Here is a 27,026-nt window from a genome sequence, read left to right as displayed (position 1 = left end):
GGGTATATTAGAAGGGAGAAATGACATATTAGGAAGCCAAAATGTATTGTCTTTCAAAACAGTTTTAGACCACCTGATGTTTCCCATCTGGCAGCCTGGTAAATATCTGCGTCATAAGAGCTAAGTGGGAATGGGGGACTGAAAAGTAAGGGCAACATTTGTTTACCCATAAAGCAAAGTTATCAACAAGCACCAATCTATATATGTTAAATAATACCCCCCCCCCCGAATATAAGACATAAACTTTACTCCTCTACTGGCATTAAAACAATAATTTTCTTGAGCGTTGCAGTATAAAGCAAACACATTCTCCCCATCACACATTTCCAAAAGGAGAACCCTCCTGGATCAGCCCCAAAAGCCTATCAAATCCGGTGCCTTGTTTTCATAGGTATCACCTTGCCAACAAAGGTCCGTATAGTAAAAGCTATGGTTTTCCCAGTAGTGATGTATGGAAGTGAGAGCTGGACCATCAAGAAGGCTGATCGCCAAAGAATTGATGTTTTTGAATTATGGTGCTGGAGGAGACTCTTGAGAGTCTCATGGACTGCAAGAAGATCAAACCTATCCATCCTTAAGGAAATCAGCCCTGAGCGCTCACTGGAAGGACAGATCCTGAAGCTGAGGCTCCAATACGTTGGCCACCTCATGAGAAGAGAAGACTCTCTGGAAAAGACCCTGATGTTGGGAAAGATGGAGGGCACAAGGAGAAGGGGACGACAGAGGACGAGATGGTTGGATAGTGTTCTTGAAGCTACCAGCATGAGTTTGACCAAACTGCAGGAGGCAGTGAAAGACAGGAGTGCCTGGCATTCTCTGGTCCATGGGGTCACAACGGGTCAGACACAACTAAATGACTAAACAACAACAACAAACTAGATGTACTTTACTAAGCCCACAAGGAGGACCTGCATGCCAAAGTGATCTCTCAACAACTTGTAGATTGCCATTGGTTGGCATTCAGAGACATACTGCCTCCAACCAGGGAGGGAAAAACTTAAGCCTTATGATTTCACACACACACACCCCAATGCTCTTTTAAAGCCATCCAAGTTGGTGGCCATCAGTAGACCTTGTGGGAATGAATTCTTTAGTTTAACTTTACACTGTATGAAGAAGCAATTTCTTTTGTCTGTCCTGAATCTTCACCCAGCTTCATTAGATAACCCCTAATTTTAATATTATATGTGTGTGTGAGAGAGAAGATTCAATCTATTTGCTCTGCACTATGCACAGTCTTATATACCGCTGTAATGTTCTTCCTTACTCGTTTTTTTAGTTTTTTTTATAAACTAAAAAAAAAACACAAACACAAATATTGTCACCTTTCCTCATGGGGGAATTGCTCTAGCCCAGGTGTGGGGAACATTCGGTTTTGCAGATGTTGTTGAACTACAACTCCCATTAGCCATGCTGCCTGGGGCTGATGGGAACTGTAGTTCAGCAATAGTTGGATGGGCAAAGGTTCCTGACACCTGCTCTAGCCACCAACCCCATCTCTCCATAGAAGAAACCAAAACAAAACCCCTGATCTCAATATCCTGTTTGAGGCACAGCAACCAGAATCATGCACAATATTCCTAGTGCTATCACATCACAGATTTCTATGGTTATAGCATTACAGTTCTGCCAGTTTTATTTTCACTCCCTTTCCTAATGATCCATAACCCTCCATCCTTATTTTGCTTGTGTTTAGTAGGAGGTAGACGACAAATTACAGAACTTGTTCCAATAATAATAATAATAATAATAATAATAATAATTATTATTTATATCCCACCCACCTGGCTGGGTTTCCTAGATCCAGTTTAATCCACCTGCCCACAATAAGCACAATATGTTTGTGTAAACTGGTCCTGTCTATACAGCCAAGCAGTGAAGCTTTTCTGGGAATTTACTACTTAAAGACTCCAGGTGGAGAACCACGTTTGAACACAATAAGCTTCCTTATATACCAAGTGAGACCGCAGGTCGATCTTGGCCAGTAAATAGAAGCCACCTTGAAGACTAGATCTGAATTTGCCGTTCTGTGCAATGACCAATGTGCTCACCATCATTCTCTCCCCGCCAACTTTTTCCCATTTAAAGTATTATTCATGTAATTTTTATTTTATTTTTCAATGACTGATATGCCAAGAAGTTTTTCGTGGGATCCCCTGCAAATTCTGTCTATTTACAAAAGAAAATGCTGGCCATTCCTACAGCTCCCTTGTTATGATTCTGTGCCAAAGGGGTTTTATAATCCACCCATCCACAGCCTGTACATTTTCTTTAAAAAAAAAAGTAGGGTTGTTGTTTCTTGGCCTCTACCCACTTTTGTACTCCAGCCCCACTGATCGTGGGGACAGCCAGCAACTTGGCTGCCAGCACTCCTACATAAAATAAAACCTCACATCTGGCCTCCGTAAACTGCCTTTTTTCCTTCTGCAACCTTATAACAAAATTATATGAAGTAAACAAAACAGTGGAGAAATACTCCAAATTCACTTCACTCAAAAAAAAAAAAAAAAAAACAACCTGAAAATTTTACTGGCAAATAAAAGGCCATTGACAGCAAGAGATTTTCTCAAAGGGAAAACAGCAGGTATTGATCTCCCATGGAATCCTACGGGGGATTGCTTCAAAATTTCCCTTTTTACACATAGGACTTATTGTCGTATTTGCATACACAGGCAAACACACTGCATGGATCATCTTTTCTCTCACTTGCCAGTAGAGTTCCCCAGCGTGCCAGCCCTGATTGCCTAATATTTAACCATGGTTGTCCAATATCCCGTGAAGCTGAGATGCCACTGATGCTTGAAGAACTGGCCTGTTGCCTGCTCAGCACAACTATCTTTTTCTTCTTTTTATTTTAAAAAATTACTTTTTTAAACAACTGCTGCCTTGTTAAAAGCTAGAAAAATGCATTTTTAAAAAGCTGACCTATCGCTTCACAACAGCAAGTGTCCATGACACCATGATCACGAGAGGTAGGAGGACAATTGCCATGGGGAGTGTGGTGAAGGGTAAACTCCAACCTTTCTCCCACCCTTGGAACTGGAGAAGGTGCAGGGTCTCATCCCCACACTTCAACTACACTTGAGATACTCTGTGTGCCTTAGGAATGCCTGGGGTGCAGGTGGCCTTGCAAATGCACTGTGGATGTGTGTTTCTTAGAAGTCCCACTTCTGCCACAGTCCCCACTTTCAGTAGGGAGGCTGGGGCTTATTGCTTTCATCCTGCACTTGGGCATGAAACACAATTCTAAGTGATCCCTGAACTCTTCTCCAGCATCAACCTTGGAATTAAAGGTGCTGCGACAAGACCTTGCTCCCTTGCCACAGCCCATGCAGTGGGCATTCCAGTGCACAAAGACTTAAGAACAGCTCTCGTGTATACATCAGAAAAGACCTGATCAGCAAATGAATGCTGTACGCCGGCTCCCTTGGCCAGTAAAGAGAGATGAGCGCCGCAACCCGAGTCGTCTGCGACTGGACCTAATGGTCAGGGGTCCCTTTACCTTTACTAGCAGTTTACTAACAATGTTTTACTACTGTAAATGTACATAACCTCACTACTAAGTTAACATATGAGTTACAGGACTTGCAGTGAATGCTACCAGTTTATACACCACTTCTAAGCCATGTTCTGTTAACAGAGCAGTCAGCTCCTGAATGTTTCAGACACTGTCTGGTCATCTTAACATCCATGCAAAATATTACCTTTACAGCTGCTTGCTTGTTCAGATACACCATGAAGCAGGATGATTCTGGACATTCCTGGTAACAACTTTTGTGAAAAGTCTTCTCTGGATGCTATAAGCTAGCCCTACCATTAGGCAAGCAGAGATAAATTGTGAGTCAATATTAAAGGGCAGCAATTCAATTATTTAGCTTTCTATGGATTGGATCCAGGCTCCCTTCCTCTGAAAGAAGAAACCTCCTTGGTCGGAGGAAGGATCCAATACTTTAATTGTATCACCATTTAGATTTTCTGCTCAGGCACCAAAATCTTGTACCATCTCAGCTGGGTGCTTCTGTTTATGCTTCTTGGCTTTCCTCAACTGATTAGGATGAATATTATTCATTATAAACAGGATTGCCATGCTATTCTGCAAGACAATTTTAAATTAATCTGAAACAAGTTTAGGGTCCTTATGACATCTCAGCTATATTTCTGTAACATGAAATAATACTGGGAGATATGTTTGTTTAATGTAGAAAGGCTGTTCTTTAATATTGCAAATCACTTGGCTTTCTTGGCCAGATTAGGTTACGCTTGAACTAAAATAGAAAAGACAATTGCCATCTACATGTTTAAACAACTGCTATGTTGGAACTAATGCAACAAGAGAGCAAAGCCCCCAAGTGGGAGGGCAACCAGTTTTTCTGGGTATATGTGCAGGTATATAAAGGGGGAAAGTTATTCTGTGTGAGAAAACTCTGGAGAATGTTCCCAAAATCAAGGAGCTAGTTAACATCACAAGGTTTTTAAGGTGCTTATGGTTGCAAAAAGAGAGTGCATGTGATTGCCTCAGTCCAGGGCTCCATCTGCACTCTGAAACTGCATGCTGAGTTTTTGCTCAAGCATTAATTTCAGTACAGGTGGCAGCTCAGCCCAGTGTTCCCTGTGTCCGTATGTGCTGAGCCGTCCTTTGATTTGGCGTGAATGAGTAAGTTCTAGCATGCGTGTGATGGGAGATCTCGTAGATTACCAAAAGTGGCTGAACACTCAACATAATCACTGTTTCTGGCACAGGCACCAGAAATGTTAGCCTTGTCCTAAGAATGCTTATCCTGTGCTTTTATTCTAAGTAAACAACCGCTTGACAGGAGATATGTCAGCACAGCTCCAGGCTTTCCAAGCCATGTTTCTCAAAACAGGCACCATAGTAATCATCCAGATTTCTAATTATTGTGGCAAATGAGCAACAGCAACACCACCACCAGTAAGAGAAACCACACCATTTTCTAGAAATGTGTTGCACCTCTGTTGATCATGGCTGCTATTGAAGGGAAATATCCATGCTTTTCACAAGGCAGGGACTGATGGCGACATTGAACATGCAAAGCTGTAACGTGTTCGAAGTCAGACCACTGATGCAATGTAGCTCAGTGCTATCTGTTTTGACTGGTGGTACTCTCCAGGGTCTCAGGAAAGGTTTCAACCCTAACCCTAACCAAAAAACAGGTTGCCGAGGTTATGCCACACTGTAGCGTAACCCAGAAACACAACCCAGAGCTATGCAAATAGGATTCCCAATGGGTTAAGATACAGGGAGCAAGCCAATTGTGTCCCTAGGGCTGCAGGTACCGCCTTTCTATATCCCAAAGAAGTAAATGGTTGCCATTCCTACAAGGAAAAGGGAAAGCATTGGAGATGCTAGTAAGCAGGGGAGGAGATGCCTCTATGTGCATTAGAACAAAGATGCATTATAAGAACTCCACCCCCAACAACAGCAGCGAAGCCCGCCCTTCTTAAGACCTCATCTTTATGATGAGCATCTCACTATTGTTATATATCATATACACATTTTTGTTAAACGGAGTTGGGAAATGTAGGGCTACTTTAAAAAAAAATCTGCTTAGCTACAGCCACACAACTCCCAACAATACTTCATTATTAGATAACTTTTTTAAAAAAAGATTATTCAAATCATATTGTTTTCATGAGCAGTTTTATTTTACGTATAAACCTTGTAGTGAGGAATCTTGAAACATATTCCATATACTTTAATGGCTAAATGATGGCTGTGACAGGTATACTGTTGCACTTTTTAGAAATATATCTAAAGTAATGAAAAATGACAAATCAGAAAGATTTTATCATTTTAGTGTACCATTAAATACTGATTTGAATTACTATTTTTTAAAAAAAATCAAGTCTCACTTAGAAGCTATTCCATAAACCCTAAGCCCACAAATTTACTTCAGAGAAATTCTATTTATTTATTTTTATAAGAAAAAGTTCACTGTTGGAATTATTGTATGTACAGGATTACAGGGTTTCTCATTCCTATACCCCACCCACAGCCACCCTGGTACTACATAAACTACAAAGGCTTGTGAGAAACCAGCATTTGAGATCAAAATGTGTCCTAGCAGATTTTAAAACATTCCAGTTGAAGTAAAGAATCCTTTTGCATGAAAAACAAAATGCATGAAATGCTTCTCTTTCACCTCTCCACAGAAAAACAAACAAACAACAATTTCATTCTCCCATTCAAATGCTTTTAATGTAAAACTGCATGTATGAGAAATCCAGCTTGTTAAAAAGATAAGACAAAAATGAGATAGGAAGCTTCATAGCCCACCTTTCTTCTTGACTGGCATTCTCGCTGTTATTTCTGGCACTGGACGCAAACCCTTATTTACCGGTATCAACAGAGTCCCGCTGGGATTGACTTGTAAGGTCAGAAGTCTGCCATCCAATTCAAAACACACAGTTCAGCTTTGCAACAGAGCTCTACATCTTCATTTCCCACAATGGCACTCACAGTTTTTGTCCAGTTAAAAACTTCCAACACAACCCATGGAAACAGCAAGGAAGAAAAAAGTTTAAGAGAATTTTTGCCAGAGCACTTGTCAAAATCTGTAAAATATTTCCCAATCTATAAAAATATACAAGAGAAAACACTCGTCAGCCTACAAAATTGTATAAGATTCTCTCTTATGACAGAATAGGGGCTTTTTTTTTTTTTTAAGAAGTTAAGTGAATGTAGGAAATACAATTAAGGCACAGTCCAAGTCTTGGCAGTCCAAATGATCCACTTCAACACATTCCAGCATCACCCAGGTTTAAAACCAGCTCTCAAATAATCCAAATAAACGTCCGAGGAAGACAGAAGAGCTTGAAAGGGACCTTTTTTGCTGCAATCACAGGTGACTTTTGCCAGTTAGCTACAGCACTGGATGCACACAATGGTCTTCTGCGTATTAGGAGGAAAAAACCTCCCAGGTTTCATTCGGTTACCAAACAGCAGTCACTTTCATTTTTATTTTCTCCACCCAGCCTTCTGGCCTTTAATGTCCCTCTGATCTTTGCTTGTATTAAGCCCAAGAGGATTGAAAGCAATCCCTCAGCATGGAATTATTAAAGTGACAGTGCTATTCACAGGGCAGGCTGGTGGAGCAGACTGTTGTGCACAGGAGTCACTGACTGCTTGCCATTTCACTCTTTGCTCAGCAGCAGCTGCCTAATGAGAGAGGAGCAAGGTTGTAGCAGAGCTTCTCCAAATGTTATGCAGAGATGTTGGAATATTAACAGAGCAGGCCATGAAGTCAGTCGGAAGTTCTCCCGTTTGCTGGTGCAACTGGCTGGCGTCACCATAACCTCCTATTTTCCTTCTTTTTCCCCCCTGCAAATGGAAAAAGAATGCAATTGACAGTTTCCCCCTTCCAAAATATTGAAAATAAAGGATTAAGGGGGGAATTCGTCTCCAAATATTACACTTTATACACGTGAAGCACAATGGTACATCTTACACATAACCCTGCACTGCATCTTCAAAGGGTGAAAATGGTGCAATGGGGTTATTTTCTGCTGCTTTTGAATTGCTTTCAAGCAGACTCACATCTTCCTATCATTCTCCTATCACTTAACAGATATTTGTTTCCCAATAATAAGATCTATTCCCATATTTTGATAGTTTGGCTCTTTATAATTGAAATGAAATGTTGGCTTAAGAGGAAGAGGAACTTCAAACGGCACAAAAAATGTTTGTGGGAAGAACACTGGCGTGAACATTAAGAGGAACAAAGGAGGAGAAAAGTGTGAATTTAGATTAAAGTTTTAGAGGCATCTGCTAAGTGGGGTAGTGGTAAAGAGCATCCATCAAATATGGATTCTGAGTGAGTAGTGCCCAAGAAAGATCTTTAAAGTTAGTGGGAGAGGGGCAAATCCTAGTGTACAGTGCAGCAATTGAAGGATTAGAGTAATAAAGTAAGTGCAGACATTTAAAATAGCCTTGTATTTAACCACTTGCCTGGTAGGTGACCAGGAATTCCATGCAGGTAAGTTAGCTGGCTGCTGGAAGAGGGACTGACTGCTTCATCCCTCCACCACCAGCCCATTTCCACCCCAACCCCCTGCCTAAGAGACTAACAGCACATAACATATTTCCACGATGGCTATGAAGGAGGGGGCACAGGCAGTACTACAAGCTAGTAAAACATTTTTCAGGCCAGTAACATTTGGGGGGGCTTGTTTACAAGGCTGACTTTAGGAAGCCAAGTAAAATAAATTAAGGTTTGAGGAAGGCTGTTTAGAAGAAGTGGACAGCATGGTTTCAAGGGAAATTCTGTGCAAGCGGGGAAGAGGTGACTGATGGGGTGTGACAAGAGTGGAGTCAATGTCCATATGAAAGCTAAACTTGAGAAGGAAAACATAAAGGAGATAGGAATTGAGAACACTGTCCATTAAAACAGCAGGGAAGTAATCAGGGTTTTGGAAGCAGAAAATGTTAAGAGGGGAATATAAAGAAGGTAGAATCAGAGCTAGCAGAAGAGGGTGAATGAGAGTGACTGGGACAAGTTACTAGTTGATGGCATTCAGAAAATTAGGATTCAGAGTTTTGGAGAACAGGGTAGAGATGCAGGTGAAGAAGAGTGTGCAAGGAGCTGAGTCACTGAAGGACCAAAGACCAGGAAGCAAGCTCAGCAGAGTGCTACTTGTGAAACAGGGTAGTATAGGAAGTTAACTGAAGCAACAGAACAGAGTCACACAATGAAGTTGGGTTGCAGCTGTGGCTGTAAAATAGCAGCAGATGCACATGCAAGTGGGTCAGTGTTTATCTATGAGAACACCTAGGCAGATACTAAATCATTGGGGTTTTCAGCATAGGAGCAGGGTTGAGGAACTGGACCAGCATTAAGAAAGTAGTTAGATAATTGTGTGAAAAAGCACAAGGGTGGAGCAAAGATGCATTATGTATTTGATGTGGAACAGCTGTGTAGAGAATTGTGTAGTGAAGGAATACAAAAATAGGATCAGAAGGGTACACTGCATTCAGGCAGAGGGCGATGCTGGATTTGATTACTACATGGAGACCTGGGTCCTTAAGTGAGGAGTAGAATCATCAGATATGCAAGCTTGAGGGGGACTGTCACCGTTGTAGATACATGGAAGGTTTGAGAATGTGGGAAAGGGGATCAGTGGCTAAGGAGACGGAATGCAGGAGCAGAGGGCTACATGAAGCAGTACTCTGCGTTTCCACGGAGCGAAGGGACATGAAAGGATTAGATAAGTGGGTCATGTACAAGGATCTGAAGGGATATTGGATAAACAGAGTATAAAGGCAAGATGTGCCCAATGGTGTGAGGTTGCAAAAAATAAAAAAAAATAAAGGTTATGTAGGAAATATGGCAGCTGTGTCAGTGTAGCTACAAGCGTTGTGGGAAGAAGCTGAGTGGTTGTGAAGGACAACATGAAACAGTATCAAATGTACACAAGTGGCCAAAGTAGGTTTCAGGGAAATATTTTTTTTAAAGGGTCAGAAACGCAGGTGAGGGACGGAGGTAGGTGTTGCATGAAGTGATAGCTAACTGCACGCATACAAAGGGAATTTAAATTGTTATAGTATAAAGGTCTGCAGGTGCCAGACCCCTGAATGTTGCCACCTGCCTGTTCCCTTCAGCTGCAAAAGCAGAGTGGGGAGAGAGTGGCTGCTGTTAGCAGCAAGGTATGAGCCAGCAAGGTGGACTGCAAAAAGAGCTAGTGACAGGGCAGAAAACCCGTAAGAAGATGGGATGGGACCAGTGCAGCGTTCGAAACTCCCACTGTTCTAGGCGCGTTTTGCAACAGGGAATTTCATTAACGCAAGCAGTTTCTGAACTCTGGGCACAGTACTGCACCTAAGATTTCAGATTAAAACTGCCACTGCTGGAAGAAAAGGAGGAACTTTGTCTGCCTCCCCACTTCCAGCCACTCTCTGAAGACTGGAGAAGGGACCCTCATAAGAATATTAGAGGACCAGGCAGGGGAAGTATGGCTTTGTTTTTGTTTTTTTGCAGTCTTCAGATGAGGACTGGACAACGTGAAAAATGAATATAAGATTTTAGCTGCAGTTCATTCATTTTCAGCTTTGTATTTTTATATTAAAAAGTGCGCCTACACACTCTGTTGCAGCACCCATAACCTGGGTTTAAGATGTCATTTAGCTTTCATATCTCAGTTTCTAACACTGGACCAGTGGCCAGGCAAAATTCACCATGCGTGGGGTGGTTCTAGGAGATAAATGAAATGACCAGGGTCACTAACTGCTGCTGGGGTGGTGATCACTTTACAAGGCAGACTAGTTAGTGTACTAATGGTGGCAGAGAGTGGAGCAAGCAGAAAACAGAGGCAGGGCCTGATGAAAGTTTTTTGGGGGTGGGGGAAGAGACCAATGTGAAGTGACCAGAAACTGAGAAGAGAAGGCAATTTCACAGGGGCAGTTAGTTAACCTTTGATCTAGACTTAATAGCCTCAACCAACCATATTTACATAGTGGTATGTACTACTTACAAGATGCCTTAGTTAAGTCAACCTTGCTGTGTTTGCTCTCCTCCCCTTGTTCACTAAGAGGAAGGGACTGGACATCTGTCCCGGGGTCCTCCCCTGACAGCACCAGTGGGAAAGACCCCAACAAGGCAGAGAAAATTTGTGAGGAAGGGAATAAATAAATAAAAAGGGAGATAATTTTGTTGTAAGGTGGGTTAATGGGGTGGGGGCAACCAGAGGATATTACCTGATGGTGGGAAGTATTGGGTTGCTTTTTTAACACGGGTGCCAAGGAGTGTGGTGGAGTCTCCTTCTTTGGAGGTCTTTATGCAGAGGCTTGACAACCATATGTCAGGAGTGCTCTGATGGTGTTTCCTGCTTGGCAGGGAGTTGGACTCGATGGCCCTTGTGGTCTCTTCCAACTCTATGATTCTATTCTATTCTATGCTTGGGATAGGAGTGGCGGGAAAAGGGCCAGCAAGGGAGGGAGGCTTGTGATGTGTTGGGGAGAGCTGGGGTGGTCCCACAAGCAAGAAGCACCCCTTTACCTGACAGGAGCAAGCACGGAGCTGCTAGTGTGTGGGAAGCCCCACCTCCACCCCTTAAATTCACACATATCTCTGTCTGGCAAGGGCTGCCCTGTGTGACCATGACACCCACTTGCAATCACAGAATTTGTAGAGTTGGAAAGGGACCCCAAGGGTCATCCAGTCCAACCCGGTGGCACACAGGAACCTCAACACACCGTCCTCCACCCCACCATCCCAGGCCCTGCTTAGCTTTGCATATGAGAGCCATACTGGGCAACCTGAGTGACCTGGTCCCCCATACTGTATATATATACATATGGGGGACAACACACTCAGGTTGCCCAGTACTGTGTGTATGTATATATATACATATACATATATATTCGGACTCCAGAGCCTCGTGTGATGGGTTGTGATGGGGGTAATCTCCATATATATATTCACACGCACACTTCTGTCTGGCATGGGGTGCCCTGAGTGACCCCATAAGAGCCACAATGGGGATCCTGAGTAAAAATACCCTACATGTTGCTGGACTCCAGGGACTCGTGGGGTGGCTTGTGATGATGGGGGGGGGTCAAAAGAAGCAGGAACGCACACCTACACCCCTGTCTGTGACCCCCCACCCTCCCCACACACCCCTCATAAGAGCCAGTGAGGAACCTGTCTGCCCTCCCCCACCCCCGTCGTCGCCGCCGCGCCTCCCGCCTCCCATCAGCCCTCGCGGCGGGCGGCCAACCCCCTCAGGTAACTGGCGCGAGCTACCTGGCCGGGCGGCCACAGGTTCCCACCCGGACCCCTCCGAGGCCGCCTTCGCCCCACCTGCTGCCCCTCCTCGCCGCCTTCGCCTGGGTCGCCTTACGGCCGCGCGGGCTGCTGCGCCCCCATCGAGGGCTCCTCTGGGAGGGAGGCGGCCTGCTCGCTGCTGCTGCTCCTCTTCCGCCGCGGCCGCCGCCTCAGCCGCGTTTCCATGGAGCGGCCGTTACCGCGCCCGCCGCCGCCGCCGCTCCGCCTCCATCTCCCGCCCTCCCTCCGTCCCTTAGCAACGCGGGCGGGGAGCCCCTCCCTGACCAGCGTGAGGAACGACGGGCCGCTCGGCCAATCCGGAGGCAGGCCCCTCCCCCGGCTCCTCGAGCAGGCGAGGGGCCAATCGGAGCCCAGCCGAGGGTCGTTGGGGGGGGACGTCACGTGATCGCCCAAGATGGCGGCCCCCGCGAGAAGGGCGTGCGCCTGGCCAGTGTGGTAGCCGAGTCGCCTTTTTTTTTTTAACCAGAGGCGGACGCCGCGGCAGCGGAATAAGTTTTTTAACACGGCAGAGCTCTAGGGCTCGAGGTGAGTTTTCCCCTGCGGGTGTTTGCATGGAGGAAGCGGCGCTCAAGGTCACGCTGGACGTCAAATGTGGAGAGACTATGGAGTACGGTGGGTTTGAGGTTACGGGGTGGGGGCAGGGGCAGGGGCGAAAATAGGCTGTTTCACCCGGGTCAATAACCCAGCTTGGCACACACACACACACACACCATGCATTTGCGCACACACACGCACAGGATGGGAGCCTCAGTGGCGCACCACTGGAGGCTTTCCCCGGGGCAACGTCACCCGCCCCCGGTAGCTGCGGCTCTCGGTGGGGCTTCCCTGGTGAGACTGTTTCCCTTATTTAAAATTAGAGCCTTATTCCCGTGGAGCTTATGTCCCTGCAGGCGTGTATAGAGTTGCAATCATTTATGGGTGTGGCTTTTCCACTGCTTTGTGGTAAGTGAAAATTAGTATATAGTGAGCATAGTATGTTATTGTTTGTTATTTTTAAAGTACTGTTGTTGGCATCTGTCAGGCTTGGAAGGCAATGGAGGAGTGCGCCTTCAGGGGTGAAGTCAAAAGGTTGAAGAGTTACAGCGCCTGTTGTGGCTGAAGAGATTGATAAGGGGGAGACATGATGCATTATTGCAGCAGCACAACTGGACACCTTAATCTGCCCTAGGGGCAACAAAACATGTCTCTCCCATATCGGTCTCTACATCCACAGCAGGTGCTGCAACCTTCCAGCAGCTTGACTACACCCCCAAAGGCTCATCCCTGAGACAGATGGATGACAGCAACAAATATGTATAGCAGTTAACAGCAGTGACTGTTAATGAAATACGAAGAAAATAGCCATTTAGGAATTCTTCTTAGCAGCATGATGACACAATGTATGAGCTTGTAAAAGGAAGGACTAAAAAAGTATGAAGACTGCCTCAATTCTTAACTGTTCCCATTGCCTGGAAAATGTGGCTGTCAGAGTGTAAAATAGTGTTAGAAACTGGGATGGAAAATTTTGGAGTTATTCGCTTGTACAGGCAACAACATATTTATATGCATGCAGTTGATATGCAACCATTGCATGCGCAGGCATAGTGGGGTTATGCGCACTACACTGTCATGCTCAGTCACTTGGAACATAACCCCAGTGCGAATCAGGGATTGCCTGTATAGCTGGAAGCAACAGGATACAATTGAGGACTTCATACATGCCCTCTAGCAACTCTATTTTGTGGGCCAGATTTAACCCTGAACTGTGTGCCAGATTACTTACTGTATCCCATGAAACTAAACTGGAACAACCTTACTAACCAAGCCAATGTCAAATATGTTAGATCAATGGACTTCTCCCATTTTTAATCTGATATAAGGAGTGGGGACATGCATGCATACACAGACTAAGGGAATTTATGCTTGGTGTCTTTGGGGAGTTTTTGTGTGTGTTAAGCAGCAGCGGCAGCTTGCACCATGCGCAATAAATGGACCATCCAGTTCCTCTCCACCAGCTGTAAGGCGGGCTGAGTGGGAGGAGGCACAGGCTAGACACCCAGCAGTGCACCCCACCCCTATGGTTACAGTATTTTTTTCTATATTTAATTGCTACATTCCATGTATAAGACCCATGGTTTTACACTTTAAAAAATTGGGGGGGGGGACCTCGTCTTATACACGGAAAAATACGGTATTCTGTTTCTTGGACTATACTGTGCAGTAGAATCCAAGAGTTGACATAAATGTGGCTTCTTGGCTGTAAATTTCACAAACCATTATGCCTGGGTCATTAAATATGTTTTTCTTTCAATCATATTGCTGGTGTGTCTGATGTACGTACATACATACTCATTTTTGTAATCAGCACCATTTCGTTTTCTTTCCCAGTGCTCCAGAAGCTAAGATGGCAGGAGAGTTTATCGAACCTACTTCAGAAAAAAAAGTTCATATTGCAAGTAGAGACATATCTGAAATCATGAAAAAAAGGTTTGAACGGCTTTCAGAAGCAGATCAGTGAGTGGCCTTCACAAATTTAAAAATATTTTAAAGTGAGGTTGTTTTTTGCTGTTCCCATTTTCAAAGCATTGAAGAATTTACCTTGTTGTGAAGAATGGAACCCACGTGATACCGAACAAAATACCACATGGAAGCCTATGCCAAGTCTCTGGTTTCCTCCATTCACAAAAATAGGGAATGCTATTTTACCAGACTAGCAGGATTAGCAAGATAAACATTAAGGACAATGTTGGATGTTGAAACCAATGTAACTTGAAATGACACTTTTAGTGTTTTAGTTTAACTTTTAATTGCATCTTTCAACTTAAAAGACAGGTCCCAGGACTTCAGAAAATGTATTTAGTATTGTCAGTTGAAATAACTGAAGACCACACATTGCTTTTTATATATGACCCCATCATGTATAAAACATAAAACCCTCTGCTATTTAGAAATGTAAAAACATTTGTAAAACTTTTCTCCAAGAGAACAGCAAAATCTTCAAACCAGTTTTAAGGATCTGCTAGGTTTCTTGCCAGTGGCTATCGTTGTCCTTAGAAGCTGAAGTGATGTATTTACTATGGTCCCTCCTGCTGCTCCTTCTATAGCTGCTCATATGCTTGCATCCTCTATCGGAGCCTCAGAGTATTGGACAACTGTTCACTCTAAGCATAGACCTGGCAATCCTATGGACACTTGGTATAGTTCTCCAATTAAGAAGAGGGCTTATAGCTGAATAGGTAGAATTGCAGTCCTAAGTATTTTGTTGCAGCTGTGAAAATCATTGTCCCGTTTTAATACTGCAAGTGGTTGTATCTGTCAGCTCTAATAGGACACAGCAACATACTGGTAGCACTGTGGGATATACCCCAAGAATACAGCATTTGCCTGGTTTCAGAAATGTGCTTCTTTGCACAGCACACAAGGATACAACTCTCCTAATGCACCATGTTTGTACATGCACAGCTATTAGCAATTGTTGAAATGTTTTTTTCCTTTTCTTCCACAGGAGTTTTTTTCAAAGTGGATCCATGTTCCTTGCTTTAAATGGAAGTCTCTGCGGCTTAGTAGCAAATAGCTTGTTTAGACGTGTCCTGAATATAACCCAAGCGCGTATCGTATCTGCTCTGCCCATGGCTGTTTTACCGTTCATTTCAACTGTGGTCACTTATGAGTGTTTGATTAATCGGCCTTTAATGGAAGGTACGTTATCTGCATTCAAAGCGAACTGTAACCTTTGAAATGTCTGTGCTGGGAAGGATGTATTTAGCCACACTGGCACAAGGTTACCTACTCCCAAGACAAGAGGCTATTTGCATTACTCCCCAGATATGTAGGGCTATGGAAACTTGTTCCTTTAGCTCTTTGTATTACTCTTCTTGAGAAAACAAAATGAGCTTAAGGTGCAGGTGAGGTGGGGGGGCGCCCCACCCACTGATGGGATGCAAGACCTCACAGCTGGAAGAGTACCAGTTCTTTAAAACAGTAATAATACAGTGTGGTGTTTCGGCGCCTTATCTGCAATTTGGTGTTACTGTTGTTTCTATACTTTTCCGAAGCGTCCCAAAAGAACCTCACTATATAGATGTATGTAATTGTTTTTGGCATCCAACATGGGGAGTCTTCTTGCATTTAAAAAATATTGTCTTAGTCCCCTTTGAGTGTAAACTGCAGGATAATGCTGTTAAAATTACTTCCAAATACTCAACCTTCCATCTTGCCCAGTTAGCAACAGTGATGATTCTGGATCATGTCACTGTCCATATTTTGGGGGAGAGCAGTCTATACTGCTAGAATGCCCAATGCATTGGCTTCTCTTTTCAAGGCACACTTCGGTCGCTCTTGTGGCATATACTTAGGGAATCTCAGGAATATTTTGCAGCAATACTTTTATGACAGGTGCTATTGAAATCTGAGCAGCTTATCAGCCTAACAAAGTCTAATCAAAATTAGGAAAGCAGATTTTAAGATGCTGTGATGCAAGCCTGCAATAGGGATGCTGTCAATACATCACTTAATTCTCATAATGCTATTTGTCTGCAAATTTATGTCACTTAGTTTTCCAGCTTACCTGTCTTATTTCATTTTTCAGGTGATCTAAATTGTGCAACTTGTGCCTGGATCAGAGGTGGTTTAATTGGAGGAGTAATAGGTTGGTTCTACCCTATTTTCCTAGCTCTACCTTTGAATGCAGCTCTTGCAACAAGGTACGTTTTTAATCCTTGATGTAAGCTCAGCTCTTAAATGTGCAGTTTTGGAAAATCCATTGCACTGCTGGCAGCGGACTGAAGGAGGTGCTACCAGTGTTGGGACCATGAGCTGTTCACCCTTATATGGGAAATCCATAAAATGGAATTTGTTTAAAATGCACACATTGTTTTTCCACACCTAACTTCAGTTTTCTAGGATTACCTAAACTGATTTCCAAGTATAGCTTCCCCTCAATCACTCTCTTCAGACATCCATTGTCTGGGTTAATCTGCTTGAATCACAAGCACTTGCTATTGTTCTTTCATTCCTGAACACCACCTGAAAGGGAAATCTGAATAATGGACCAACAACTGGTTGTAAAATAAATAGGTGTAACAAAGTCCGTATCATTAGCTTGTGCCTAATGAAGTGTTTTCTGGCAACAATATAGAGCCATTAGTCTGTAGAACACCTTTCTGCACCTTTTCTGGCATCATGTAAATTGGTCCCCTTTCACATGTTGTGGGCTGTATTTAATTAACACATCTTTTGTCCATATATAGAATTTGCTCCGTTTTTGCTTCAGTTTTAGTATAATTATAAGGTAGTACACAGAAAGAGATGCAGTGTCTAGTATACAATTTGGTAAGAGTGGGCTAGCACCTATTTTGAAAACCTAATCTTAAGACAACTGACAAAGAGGCTTTATAACTTTCTTAATAAAGGCTGAATTTAACAGTAGCCTAGTGTTTGCAATTGTCAAGCTAATTCTTATTTCCACCCCACCCCAGGTATTTAACAACTCCCATGCCAGGCCAAGAAAACATGCTGCGCTACTGGATGATGGTTTGCAAACCCGTTTACAAAAAGATGAAATTTGCTGCAATCCTTCAAATTGCATTTGGAGCATACCTGACCTCAAAAAGTCATGAAATATACATTAAAATGCTGCAGTTGCCCCAGCCTGGAGAAGACCCTGAAGAAATAAAAGATAAAATTTGAATTTATACGATCATTACTTATTTGGTTTTTCTTTATGTAATTATCCTGCTAGTGTTTTGTTTTTTAAAGTAGCTCTTAGCATATTGAGCAAGCCTTGGGACCTAATGGTGAAGGGCCAGTACTTTTGCTTGTGCTTTTTTTCCTCCTTCCTTTCTTTTTGGTATGGGGGATAGGTGGAAAGTAATACCCTGTGATGAAGGAGACCAGTATACTTTGAAGAAACCTTTGTGGTGACAGTGGACAGAGGTTTCCCTCCTGCTCACAGAATTGTGGAGTTGGAAGGGACCATGAGGATCATCTGGTCCAACCTCCTGCAATGCAGGTAATCCTACCGTACGTAATACCATGGGTGTGAGCAGCTGGTGTGTCTTGCTTTTACATTTTCTTTAAAAAAATGGGAGAACATTGCATCAAGGCTACCTTCCAAGGTTTTCCAAGGAGTGGCTGACAAAGCAGCAGCCTGCAGAGCACTACAAAGCTCTGGGGTTTCATTTTTGAGATTGTAAGTTGTTTTAAACTGTTTTAAATACTGTATTGTGTTTTGTTGTTGTAACCAGCTTGGGCGGCGCTTAAGTAAATAAAGAACAACAACATTCCCTGGAGCTCTTCAATGCCCTGAAGGTTGCTTACCTGACCATATTCCTCTAGAAGGGAAGGAAGAGATCTTGATTATGCATCATTTAACACCCAGTGTACAACAAGCTCCTGCTAACCTCCCAGTTGTACTGTCTTAAGGAATAGCAGATCTGGACAATTTCCATGATGGATGCCACCATGGCAAGTGGTATTTATGACCTCCTACTTGCAGTGGCCCATGTTTGTTCTTGCTGACAGTTAAATGTTGCTAAAATATTTCTTATTCAAGACAGTTCTCAACATAATAAAACTTGTACGGTAAATATTTCTATTTCTATATTCTTCTCAATTCTCATCACAGCATGGGTTATGCAAATTAAGTATCATTTTCTAGAACACAGAACACACCAATCTGAACACATTACTCAAGGTAGACCATGCTACTACAAAATTGCTATATATTATATTCAAAAGGTTTATAATCAACTTTGAGAATGTGCTCCAGAGAGACAGAGAATGTGTATATGTATGGCAGCAGCATCTAAGCTCTAAAATGACTGTCAGTCCTCACCCTGGTTCCATACGAGTTGCAAACTGGTCTTAATATGCTAGTAACTCTGGCTGGGCAGGGATTTTTCCCTGCTCAAAAATCCAAGAACCCAGCCCCCAAACAAGTGGGAATTCAACTTTGCATCATCAGATATAAGAATTTGAACATACATCCTTGCATAAACCACCTCGGGTTGAAGAAGCAAACCTGAACATTCCTTCTCATAATTTATGTCTAAATGGACAAATGTTCAGTAGTGTAAAGGTGTTTGCTTTTGTTTTTTAACTGACATGGAGTATGTCCCCAACAAACCTTTTAGCAATTTTGGGAACAAGACAGATACATTCTATCTACTGTTTTTCAAATTGGATACTAAAAACCAAATAAACCTTACCTAACATTTTGCAAGTAAATGTTTGGCTGCAGTCCAAAAATGTCAAACAAAAGATTTCTATTTTTGGTTAAATGGTAGCAGATGGAAACAGTATTCATTTTGTTGGATGCTAATGTGAGACATGGCTCTCCACAATTACTTTGATGCCATCTGTCCAGGAAGTTATAGGGTGCAGAATAGTGATTTCCCCCCACGATACTACTAAGCTGTTTAAAAGAAAAATAAACAAGGAAGGTTAATTTGCGGTATTAAGATGCACACACATTTACATCACATTTTCTAAGTGAGATACTAAAAAAAAGGCCTTATTTTCCCAACGGTGGTATAGTGCAGGCCAAAAAAGAATGACAATGTTCAAAAGCTGGTGTATTTGAAAAGTCTTATTTCCTATCAGCTTCTACCTGATACTAAGAAAACCCATCCTGGGGCAAAGTTCGCAACCAGGAGCAGCTACTTCCGGGTTAGCAGAGCTCGTAACCAGAGGTACCACTGTACTAGATAAAATTTGAGCTACACTGGTACCTCCAATTGCACACGGAACGGCGAAACCCAGAAATATACAGGTTCGCCATGTGCGTAACCCGAAGGATACACAACCAGAGGTGTGCATATCCAGAGGTACCACTGTACAGTGGTGCCTCCGGTTACAAACGGGATTGGTTCCAGAGGCTTGGCTATATCCCAAAAAAATCATAACCGAGGGCCGCGTCTGTGCACGTGCGAGCAGCAAACCCACTTCCAGGTCTGCCGCGTTTGCAACCCGAAGTTTACGTTACCCAAAGGTAACATAACCCGAGGGTCCACTGTATTTCCTTCTTGGAAAATCAGCTTTGCATGCAGGAATTCCTAGCTTCACTTTTCAGCATCTCAATGAAGGAATGTGAACAACCCAGGTCTGAAACCGTCTGGCAATGTTGACAATGCTTAGCTAGATGGACCAGAGGCCTCAGTCAGTTTAAGTCACTTTCCTGTGTCCCATAAACTGATTCGGCACAACATTAGGCTGAATTGTAATTTATCATTTAAGCAATACCTAGTTGTTTAAGTGCTTTATTCAGTCAACATTCCAAACAAGGTGACGACATTTTCTGACTCAGGTGCATGTAACATCTGTGCAACTCACTAGGTCACAACTATCTGGCCAGAAGGCTCTAACTGAAGGCACCACTAGTGGCGAAAGTGCTACTTTTTATAGTAGGGGTCAACTCAGATAATCATTTTAACACTTCCCCTCATGACAAGGGGAATTATTAAGATTTCAATACTTTTCTTCAGCAGAATCTTAAAAATTTAGTTATACAGTATCCAAGAACATATTTAAAAACAGTCTTAAACTCAAGGTGTTTACAGACCCAATCACTGCTGTTTTGCTTTAAGCTGGAAGTAGAATGGCAACTATGTTTCCAGAGTCCGATAGATAGATAGATAGATAGATAGATAGATAGATAGATAGATAGATAGATAGATAGATATAGGATACATAGATATATAAATACATTATATAATGGTAATGAATAGGAGGATGCTCCATTGCTGTCTGGAAAGTTAATTCATGGATAGGAGCTACTGATATCTAAGAGGGAGATGGCTGGAGCAAAGTCTGTTCAGGCCCTCACCAGTCTGCATTAAAGAACATACTCTAAACAGATAACTTGAGGACATTTTGCTTATGCCACCAATAGCTCCTTGGAGAAAAGGTGGATGAGTAGATGAGCCTATTGAACTTTATGGCAGAGTACCAATTGGGCCTTACACTCGTCTTGTTGCAAACAGAATTATTTTATCACCGACTTGCTCTCATTAATTTATTCTTTGAAAAAGAGGAGAGCCAGCAAAAGCTGTTTAACCAGCTCCCAGTGCAATTGTAACATGTACAGCAATGCATAATTTTTAAACAGCCAACATTAACGTAAAAATAGCATTGAGTGCCGAATAGCAAACAGTAAGCAATCTAAAGCAGCTTACTTTTTCCTGCTGTGTTCAAATATTATTAATGCTTTCCTAATCTATTACTGTTAACACACATAATGGTAAAATAGGTGGTTTCGACTGTATTTTACTATACATTATTATACTTATTTGTTTATAAAAGTACACAACACCCTACTGCAAAACATCAGGGTCGTCACAACATTAAAATATTTTAAAGCAATCATGAAAGTGTCTGGCTACTCAAGGGATATTTTAAAGAACTGCATAGGTTTGCTGACATAAGTATTTAAAAGACTCTTGGAAAGCACAAAGTGAGGATGCTTTTTTGGAAACAATTATCTTATATGTGCAGAGCTAAATGTAATGTGACCTCTTAATGACCTGAGCAAGAGGATGTGAATAAAATACATGGTAAGTGATTTTCTACATTACTGCGAACTCTGGTTAATAACCCTAAATCAGCAACTCTTAACATAGCCAGTGTATCACTGATCATATATAGAAAATGCTCTGAACAGCAGCATTAATCCAACCCCAACTACAGCAAGAAATGAGCTGCATAAACCACAATGCTGCTTTAATATCACACCAACTATTTTCCAACTATGTCACACCAGTCAACATTTAAAAAGCCATTCAATGAAATTAAAATTTTATAACGTAAGATTTAAAAAAATCCTTTGAGCCTGTAACTGGAAGATCAACACATTTTTTTATTAGGACACTGTTCTCATAGGTATGACACAACTAGTTACACAGAAACATTCACACATATTTCAAGTACTATTATTCAAGGCTTCAATTTCAAAAAAATATTCAACAATACTCAACCGATTAGCAAGAAAAAAAAGGTTTGCAATTTTATTTGGCTTCAACATGCTTCAATAGGCACTAAAATCCCTGCAGTCATATTTTTGAGATTTTTGCTAAGCAAGTGTGTCATTTGCCTTGTTGAAAAACAAGCAGCCACTCCCTTTGCATACAGATGCAGCAGCTTATTCTTCAAGGGGCAATGACACATAAGGTGGATCAGCTACCCAGAATGTATTTTATCTAACAAAGTATTTCAATAATACAAAATTAAAAGAGAGAATGTCTGCTTTCACAGTAATACCACATTAACAAAAATGTCTATTGTGAAAAGCAATTGTAAAAATTCATCAACTTCAGAAACTATGCAGCATAGCGACAGCCAATTGTGGCCTGTCAACTGGAAAGGTACTAGCAACAAAAAGGAGGGGATGTTGACCCTAGCTTTTGAAAAACAACAGCACTAGGTCATAAGGAGCATTGGTGGGACTGTATATAATGTACTGCTCCCATTATAAACATAGAATGCTGAATAAGAGTATAATTTAAAATTGATTAGTATACAATTTCATGTGTTATGCTCCCATGCCATCAAGCATGGGTTATGAATAGCTAGAGGACTTTCCAAGATTGCACTCATTTACAGCAACTGGTATATGGGGACTAACCCAAGATATGTACCAGTATATAGATTTGTCCTGTGTTGGGCTGCAATTTCCCCCCAGAAAAGGGATGCCAGCCAATCTGTATAGTTCAGTGATAGGCAGATAAATACACCTGCACTACAGGTATAACCCAAAACATGAACAGCCATATAAATGAATTTATAGTTCAGGCGAGGCTCATGGTCTCTGCTATGCCGAAAGGATGTACTTCAAATAATTTAGACAATCAACTGAGAATAAGGAGGAAATTGATGTAGGAGAACAAGTGCTTTTTCACACCATTACTTTTCACATTAGTATTATACTCATTTTCTTGATAGACTGTATTATTCCAAACATTCACATAATTTTGCAGTGTTGTTTTAAAGTAAAATGCTGCAAAAGCCCTGTTACCTTTCCCCCTTTTTAATCATACTACCTTTTAAAATAAAGCAGGAAGTGTGCCAGCAGCTGGTCCCGTCTCTTCTGCCCCATGACAGCTGTATCCACTTCAGCATAAAGAAAAACAAGGATGCTAAATACATGTATACTTTATTAAACAGTGAGGTTTCACAAAGAATCATATCTCCTTGTAATCAAATTAACTCCTGATTCTGGTAACTGATTATGTGTTTAACAGGAAGTATCCCACATAAATACCAAGAGAAAAAGTAATATGGAGAAGCCTCCTTTAGGAGGCATACTTTTTCCAGATTTAACATTCTTTGTGGAACCCCACTTTACATTTTCACACCCCTTATTTCCCCAATTTACAGAAATTAAAGTATTAACCATTTCAATACAACAGAAAAAGTTGGAAGTGTTTGACAACAGAAACTTTTCCTCAACCCTAGACATGGACAGTTGCAGGAACACTATGAAGATGAACATTTGTTCACCTACTTTTTTTCTCCTTAGGGACACATCAGATTGATATGCCAATGTCATTTTGCTACAACAATTTAAGAGACCTGTATGTGCCTTAATCATGAAAACTAATTCCACTGGGCTGTGATAGAAGACTTAATTTTTTGGAATAAATAAGTGTTTAGTAATATTTATGCAGTGCAGTCTTCGAACTGTACGTAACAGTGCAAAGGGTCAGTATGGTTGAGCACTCCTGCTTGCAAAATTACTGTTCTCATTTACATTCTTAGATTAGTAAAATAGAAAGTACCCAACTATGTCAGGATCTTGGTACTTTTATTTGCACATGTCCTACCCCTAGCCAACATGGGAAGATAATAGTGAGGAGTTTGGGAGTTTAAGCATAGATGCAATAGTAAGAAGCAGCCTTTCTCAACCTTGAGTTCTCAGATGTTGGACAACCACTCCCATCATCCCTACCTGCTGCCGCTGCTGGCTATGGATGATGGGAGTTGCAGTCCAACAACAAATGAGGACCCAAGGTTGGGAAAGGCTGAGTTAGAGCCTTATTTCACTGGCAAAATCCAACATCAAAGACAAATGTATGGGGCTTATTTGTACCTTTAAAGGTTCACCATCTTAATTAGTAAACTGATTTTAATCCCCCTTTCTCCACATTCAAATGTATGGCCAAACATACATTTAAGCAGCACCTGCTTTTGAAAACTTCACCTACTCTGTAAAAATTCTGCATAAAATAACATCTGTCCTGATAAAGCCTTTCCAAAAATAATGAATGACTGGAAAAGGCTATGCAGCTTGACTAACCATTAAATTGCAAGTTGCTCAATCAGGATCAACTGATTCTACAAAATGTCTCCAGGGCTTCTGAACTCTTCTAAAGACTGGTCCAGACCAAGGAATAAGAAACCCCAGAGTAAGCATCAATGCAAAGTTGTCTGATACCACATTATGGGAATATAGGGATCCTTACCAGGTTGCGAGGTGGAAAGCGACTGTTCTTTTAACCCCTACACAACGGAGCCTGGCAGGGCAACCACCTAAAAGAGAAACTGTCAGAGAAGTTTAATAGTAATGTATAACAGATGCGATATAATTTCACATGCATGTTTTAAACTACCTGCTGCACGGTATTACTACTCTGCTCTTAAGTCTGTCCAGTGACGAGGTCAACGTTTACAATTCCCAGAAATGCAGGCTAGATTTTTTATCTGCCAGGCAGAGCATTATTTTTACTGGCAACCAACACCAGGTGCCGCCATTTCAGGCAATCATTTTTGTCTTTCTTTTTTTTTTTAAACAAAACCACCTGGCAGTCTCGAGCTGTGCCATCTGCGTGCCATTGTGAGAGATGTCCTGACCATTGTGTGCCTTAAAAACGGGTCCTCTGTTTACAACACGGCCAAACAGGCACCCCGGCATCGATCCGTCCTGTTCACACGCCCGCGAAGGTCTGCGCTTTTTTTTTTTAACTCTCTGCTACGGAAGGGAAGGAAGGAACATGCCAGTTTTCTGACTACACCCCCCGTTTGTGCGCTGCGCGTTTGTTTAGGTCTGCTTGCTGCGGCTTGCTTTCCTCCCGCTCTGTCCTCTGACTGCCTCCTCCACTATAAAGCACACACCCCCTGGGCGATCGCGGGCAGGCACCCCGAGACAAAAAAAAATGTTATGTTCTGCGTAGTTAGGAGCGAAGAAGAAGCGGAATACTTGACCCTACATTTTGGAAGCGAGGGTAGAGTAGGAGTAGGAGTCGGCGGTGGAGGGAGGCGAGGCGGCCGCCGCCCCCAAAGCAGAGCCCACCGCCGCCCGCCGGGCGCAAGCCGAGCAGAACTCCACCGAAACCTGGTCGCGATCCACGTGCAGGCAGATGCCGCCGGCGCTGGGGGAAGCCGCCCTCTTGCGCTCGCCTCCCTCGGGCACCACCGGCAGGGCGTAGTCGTGGTCGCCGCTGGCCTCGTAGGCCGGCCTGGCCTCCAGCACGGCCGCCGCCGCCGCCCCGTCCTCGACCAGGCCGCTGCTGCTGATGCGGAGCCCCACTCTGCCGTCGCCGGCCAAGCGGCTGAGGAGCCTCCCCAAGGCGCTCTGGTTGGCCAGCACGGCGCGCAGGTAGCTGGTCTCCCTCTCCAGGTCGCGCAGGCGCCGGCACAGGCCGCGGTTGCGGTCGCGGAGGCCGCGGTTCTCGGCCGCCAGGCCTTGCAGGCGGCTCTCCAGGCCCATCACGTACTGCTTCTTCCGCTGGCGGTTCAGGCGAGCCGCGGCCGCGGCCTTCAGGCGGCTGCTCCCCGCTGGCCGCGCGGGGCGGCGGCCCTGCTGCGGCCTCTGCTGCTGCTGCTTCGGCTGCTCCTCCTCAGTCTCCGCGCAGGCCCGCTCCGGGCTCGACAACCAGCCCGGCCGGTTCTCGGTCGCCACCACCGCCGCCTCCAGCCAGTCGTCCAGCTCCAGCTCCAGGCCCGCCGGGAAGAGCAGCTCGGCGCCACCCGCCTCCTCGAAGGAAGAAGAATCGTCGCTGTCCTCGCGGCGCGGCGGCGCGGCTTCGTCGCCCGCCTCGGCCCGGCTGCCGCTCCTGGCGGGAGGAGGCCCTTTGCTCGGGGATGGGCAGGCCGACGAACTGGCCAGCAGCTGGGCCAGGCTGTGGCGCATAATGGCGGCGGCGGGCAGGCCCCAGCTACCGCCGCAACCGCCGCCGCCTCAGTCCCAGCCCTCCCCGCCGCCTGAATCAGATCCGCCTGGGCTGCTGCGTCTCCGCCTCAGCGGGAAAGCGCGGCTTCTTCTCCCCGCGCTCGCCTTCCGGCCTGTGAGGGAAGATGAGGAAGCGACCCCGCCTCGCGACTCCGCCGGGCCGTTAATGGCGGAGAAGGCGGGCCCGGGCAGCTGGCGCCTGCGCACTGGCTCGAAGGCGCTCCCTCGAGGGGCAGAAAATGGCGGAGGCGGCACCTTCCTCCTCGCCCCCCCCCCCGTTTACCTCAGAGCGGGAGCTTTAAAGGCGAGGGGATTCTGCACAGGGGTGGGTCTTGTAAATGACGGGCCTTGTTTATGCTCGCTTGTATTTAGCCATTATTATTATTATTACTATTATTTTATACCTCTCTGTATAGAGCGGTATATAAAGTCTAATAATAATATTTTTTTATTTTGTACCACTCCCCCCCCCCCGCGGGACTCTTTTTTTTCATTTACTGTATTTATTGCATTTCTACATGCAACATTTCCTTTCAAGGAGCTCTAGGTGGCATCAGATACCCTTTCACATTTCTCCCATGGAAAAAAAGAGATATCCTATTCTATTATTACTACTACTACTATTTATAGGGCTGCCAAACGTCCAGAATTTTTCAGGCATTGCCAGAAAACAGTGTCCGGAATTGGGGGGCAGGATAATAACCGCTGAATGTCAGGTACAATCCAGATGTATGGCAGCCCATGTTGGAAGTCTAGATTTTCGTGAATTTCCTTAAAAATAGCTGAAAGACTTCATTTTCTTTTTTTAGATTTTGCAGAAAAGAAAAGAAACCTCAACTACAACTTTGGCAAAAAAAACCCCCACAACTCAACAACAACAACAAAAAAGCTCAATTACCAATTTATATTTATATACCTGTTGCTTGTAATTATTTGTTTCTTGGTCCTTACCAGTTCCATCCAGTAGTAAGCCCAATTAATGCTACTGCAATTATTATTTTAATTAATTATTATATTTATTAGTCGCTTCTTTTTGCCATGGCGACTGGAAAAAATACATCCAAAAAATACATATCTTAATCTCAGCA

The 27,026-nt window shown here is 43.5% G+C and overlaps 3 protein-coding genes and 1 long non-coding RNA gene across 4 annotated transcripts in view; 1 reads left to right on the top strand and 3 right to left on the bottom strand.

Annotated features, from left to right (window-relative positions):
* DLG2 (discs large MAGUK scaffold protein 2) overlaps positions 1 to 12,011 on the bottom strand; it is an 852,330-nt gene extending 840,319 nt beyond the window's left edge. The window contains exons 1-2 of the mRNA XM_081909134.1: positions 11,814 to 12,011; positions 6,296 to 7,339 (exon numbers count right to left, since the gene is read on the bottom strand). Of these exons, the coding sequence (XP_081765260.1) occupies positions 6,296 to 6,314 (19 nt within the window). The 5' untranslated portion in view covers positions 6,315 to 7,339; positions 11,814 to 12,011. The remainder of the gene's footprint in view (positions 1 to 6,295; positions 7,340 to 11,813) is intronic.
* A 180-nt stretch (positions 12,012 to 12,191) lies between these two features.
* LOC309369322 (transmembrane protein 126A-like) lies at positions 12,192 to 17,470 on the top strand. Its single transcript, XM_081910177.1, has 5 exons — positions 12,192 to 12,323; positions 14,166 to 14,291; positions 15,283 to 15,476; positions 16,366 to 16,480; positions 17,255 to 17,470. Exons 2-5 carry the CDS (start codon positions 14,182 to 14,184, stop codon positions 17,463 to 17,465), a joined length of 630 nt encoding a protein of 209 aa, XP_081766303.1. The 5' UTR covers positions 12,192 to 12,323; positions 14,166 to 14,181; the 3' UTR covers positions 17,466 to 17,470.
* Positions 14,735 to 17,166, bottom strand: LOC309369438. The gene is made up of 2 exons (XR_014168133.1): positions 16,686 to 17,166; positions 14,735 to 14,959 (listed from the first exon to the last, which is right to left on the bottom strand). It is a non-coding gene; the product is annotated as an uncharacterized lncRNA (long non-coding RNA).
* A 4,140-nt stretch (positions 17,471 to 21,610) lies between the features above and the next one.
* CREBZF (CREB/ATF bZIP transcription factor) lies at positions 21,611 to 26,154 on the bottom strand. The gene is made up of 3 exons (XM_081908909.1): positions 24,977 to 26,154; positions 24,233 to 24,311; positions 21,611 to 22,880 (listed from the first exon to the last, which is right to left on the bottom strand). The coding sequence occupies exons 1-2, from the start codon at positions 25,897 to 25,899 to the stop codon at positions 24,263 to 24,265; spliced, it is 972 nt and encodes a 323-aa protein (XP_081765035.1). The 5' UTR covers positions 25,900 to 26,154; the 3' UTR covers positions 21,611 to 22,880; positions 24,233 to 24,262.
* Positions 26,155 to 27,026: the final 872 nt, after the last annotated feature.

The sequence above is a fragment of the Podarcis melisellensis genome (assembly GCF_964234715.1).
Source record: "Podarcis melisellensis genome assembly, chromosome: 4".
Classification (NCBI taxonomy): domain Eukaryota; kingdom Metazoa; phylum Chordata; class Lepidosauria; order Squamata; family Lacertidae; genus Podarcis; species Podarcis melisellensis.
This window is presented reverse-complemented; position numbering and strand designations above follow the sequence as displayed.

Excerpts from the sequence above, each read along its gene's own strand:
- LOC309369322 (XM_081910177.1), top strand. The coding sequence starts at position 14,182 with ATGGCAGGAGAGTTTATCGAACCTACTTCAGAAAAAAAAGTTCATATT. Across the intron at positions 15,477-16,365 it reads TAATCGGCCTTTAATGGAAG|GTGATCTAAATTGTGCAACT; the intron begins GTACGTTATCTG and ends TTCATTTTTCAG. Across the intron at positions 16,481-17,254 it reads AATGCAGCTCTTGCAACAAG|GTATTTAACAACTCCCATGC; the intron begins GTACGTTTTTAA and ends ACCCCACCCCAG.
- CREBZF (XM_081908909.1), bottom strand. The coding sequence starts at position 25,899 with ATGCGCCACAGCCTGGCCCAGCTGCTGGCCAGTTCGTCGGCCTGCCCA. Across the intron at positions 24,312-24,976 it reads TCTACCCTCGCTTCCAAAAT|TTTCTCTTTTAGGTGGTTGC; the intron begins GTAGGGTCAAGT and ends CTTCTCTGACAG.